The following is a 3,151-nucleotide window of genomic DNA, read 5'->3' as shown; positions in this document are numbered from 1 at the left end:
GTTAGTAGAGCAGATATGTAACCTACGAATAAGCACTACATCGGCACCCGTTAACTCGGCCAGTTCCGCGCAAGTCTTCTCTCCGCCTCCGGTCTTGATCCATTTGCTGAAGACACCCGCATCAATCAACGTCTTGACGCATGCATTGGTGGCCGGGTTGACCCAACAGTGCTGCCAAACAATGTCCCACGGCTTATGTACTTTGCTTAAGGCCAGGGCCAGCGCGTCCATGGCACGGACGCGCTCTGCTTCGTTAACGAAGGAGTTCGCGTCGAGGCCCTCCAGGGCTTCAATAAGTAGGCCTGCTGATACCATGTTGGAAATGGGAATTAACTTTTGGGTAAAGATGCAGGAAGAACGGAAACGACACGCAGTCTACTATTTGACAAAGGGAAATGTTCTTATCTGGCCATATCTACCGGTTGACTGACAAAAAAAACACCAACTTCGAGTTTTTCAGAATAGGTGCAATTTTAGCGAAATATATACAAATCCATCCCAAAAAATCAATTGCACCTAGTGCCAAGTCGTGCAGCCCACGCGCTATAGAGCTAGAAGCTGGTAAAGTAGCTAATCTGAACACGTCTCACTCACGAAAACAAAAACACACAGACCATCTAGCTGCTTACTAAGAAAAGAGCTTAGTAATAAAATGCCGCCAGACAGTGATACTATTGTAGTAAATACTCAAGAAAACAGACAGGAGAGCCTAGGCCCAGAGGCTCAAATCGATAGAGAAATGGAGATAGAGTCTACTCCAGCTACACCTACTCAAAACCAACAAACACCTAGCGTGTTTGAAATACCAATACTACCACCAAATAAACGATATGCCAACTTCTCACCAGAGAATACTTACAGAGGCAGAAACCCATACCAAAACATCTCCAGCCCAAAACCAATAGCCAAGAACTCTGAGCAGGCAATCTATTGGGCTAGAGACCTTATTCTCCAAGCCTCTACAATGGAAGAGTCCCATGTAGCTCAAAACAAGCTACTAGAGCTACTAGACGTCTTTAGAGACTATACTGAAACAGGCAGAGTAGCCAACCAATTCACAGAAAAGCTATCTGCTAAGCTAGCGTACCACTCAGCCACGCTCGCAAACGCCTCGCAGCAAGCAGCAAAGACGCTTAAACAAGCTACAACTGCAGCTTCAAACAAGGCACAACCAGCAGCCCAACTAACTCAAAAACCAACCCAAACTACCTACGCTGCAATAGCAGCAAATAACTCAAACCAGGCCTGGATAACAGTCCAGCCAAGAAAGAAGCCAGCGCAATCAGCCAAGAAACCAGCATCCTACTACCAGACGCTAGTTACGCTAGAAGAGGGCCAAACAATTAGCCCTCTACTAGTTAGAAATAAGATTAACCAAGCCTTCCAGAAGGCAGGCATTACCGGGCCAGTCATCCAGCAAGTAGCTACCAGTAGAAGAAACAACCTTATCCTCACAACTACTGAAGGATACTCAGGAGAGTTTCTCCTAAAGCAAGTCAACACCTGGCAAAACCAGCTACCAATTAAGAAAGCCCAGCCACTAGAGTCTTGGACTAAACTTGTGGTACATGGAGTGCCAACAACATTCGATGGAGCTGAAAGCCTTCAGCTACTCCACACAGAGATCCCAACATATAATAAGAACCAAACTATCGTTGGGAACCCCTACTGGCTATCTAGAAGCTGGAAAGATAAGCAAACAAGCTCTGTTGTTATTGCTTTTAAATCTGAAGAAGAAGCGAAGAAGATTGGTAGCAGAATAACAATTCTTGGCCAATCGCTTCGGGTGGAGAAATACCGCCAAATCCCACTAACTGCACAATGCAGCAAGTGCCAAGGATTTGGACACAGCTTTAGCAGATGCAAAAACATAGCTAGCTGCCAGTTCTGTGCTGAAAACCACCTAACTACCCAGCACTTTTGTAGTATCTGCAAAGCAAAGGGAAAGGCTTGCAACCATACACTCCCAAAATGCAAAAACTGCAAACAAACTCACTTTGCTAATAGCAAAGACTGCGAGGTATTTCTATCTATTAGATCGTAATGATAGAAAACCTTAAAGTACTACAAGTAAACCTAAACAAAAGTATACACGCTACAGAATCAACGCTACAACTAGCAATTGAGCTAAGAGTTGATATTATTGCAATCCAAGAGCCATGGATTGCTCCTTCTAGCAGCAATAACTACGAAGCCCCAAGGTCAACAGCCCACCAAAGCTTCTACCAAATCTTTCCAAAAGCAAACCCAGCCCTCCGCCCAAGAGCTCTATTTTATATATCTAGATCCCTAACAGCAGAGGTCAGCCAGCTAGAGGAGATAGTTGATCCTGATGCCATTGCTATTACTATCCAAGAAGGACGCTCAAAGTTTAACATCTACAACGTATACAACCAAAAAAACCAAGAAAATATAAAAACCTTTCATAGAGTACTCACGAATACCCGGCTACCAACATCTACCCTTCTACTAATGGACGCCAACGAGCACCACCCATGGTGGGACCCAGGCAGTAGCAATACGAGCCAAGGCGGCCAACAACTAGCAGATTGGATAGAAGACCAACACCTTAGCCTTCTTAACACGCCAGGAACGGCCACTTTCTTTAGACCCCATCTATCTAGAGAAACAACTCTAGATCTATCAATCGCGACACCAGATCTAGAAGACAAAGTAAAAGACTGGCAAATAATAACAGAAACCGGATCTGACCACTATGGGATACTCTTCGCAATTCAGACAACAAAGGACCTAGTTAGCAACCCTAGCAGCCAGACAAAATACAATACCAAAAGGGCAGACTGGGACCTATTTAGAAGAGAGCTGAGCAAAGCTATCCAGAGTAACTTAGTGCTACAATCCCTAGATCAGATTAACCAACCAAGAAAAGCAGATTCAAGAAATCTACTCCTAGGCCAAGACAACGAGCTTAAGCTGCAACTAGAAGCAATTGGCACAGCAATTACTCTAGTAATCCAACAAGCCGCGGATAAAGCTATCCCACAACTAAAACAAGGGCCAAAAGCAAAGCCCTGGTGGAGCCAGGAGTTAACTAAGCTACGAAGAAACGTGTCCTATTGCCAAAGGATATTATCGCAACAGCTTCAAGATACCTCTATAGAGGAAGCTTACCTATATAAGAAGGACTTCC

General features: G+C 44.6%; 2 protein-coding genes across 2 annotated transcripts; both read left to right on the top strand.

The window, feature by feature from the left end:
• Positions 1-652: 652 nt before the first annotated feature.
• COCSADRAFT_165836 (uncharacterized protein) lies at positions 653-1,874 on the top strand (the record flags this gene model as incomplete). The annotated part of the gene is made up of 2 exons (XM_007707926.1): positions 653-1,751; positions 1,828-1,874. The coding sequence occupies 2 exons, from the start codon at positions 653-655 to the stop codon at positions 1,872-1,874; spliced, it is 1,146 nt and encodes a 381-aa protein (XP_007706116.1).
• A 574-nt stretch (positions 1,875-2,448) lies between these two features.
• Positions 2,449-2,736, top strand: COCSADRAFT_71999 (uncharacterized protein; the record flags this gene model as incomplete). Its single annotated transcript, XM_007707925.1, has 1 exon — positions 2,449-2,736. A coding segment is annotated over one exon (288 nt), but the record flags the coding sequence as incomplete, so codon positions are not given.
• Between the last annotated feature and the right edge of the window lie 415 nt (positions 2,737-3,151).

The sequence above is a fragment of the Bipolaris sorokiniana genome (genome assembly GCF_000338995.1).
Source record: "Bipolaris sorokiniana ND90Pr unplaced genomic scaffold COCSAscaffold_36, whole genome shotgun sequence".
Lineage (NCBI taxonomy): Eukaryota > Fungi > Ascomycota > Dothideomycetes > Pleosporales > Pleosporaceae > Bipolaris > Bipolaris sorokiniana.
The sequence above is the reverse complement of the archived record's forward strand: the minus strand, read 5'-3'. Positions and strand labels throughout refer to the sequence as shown.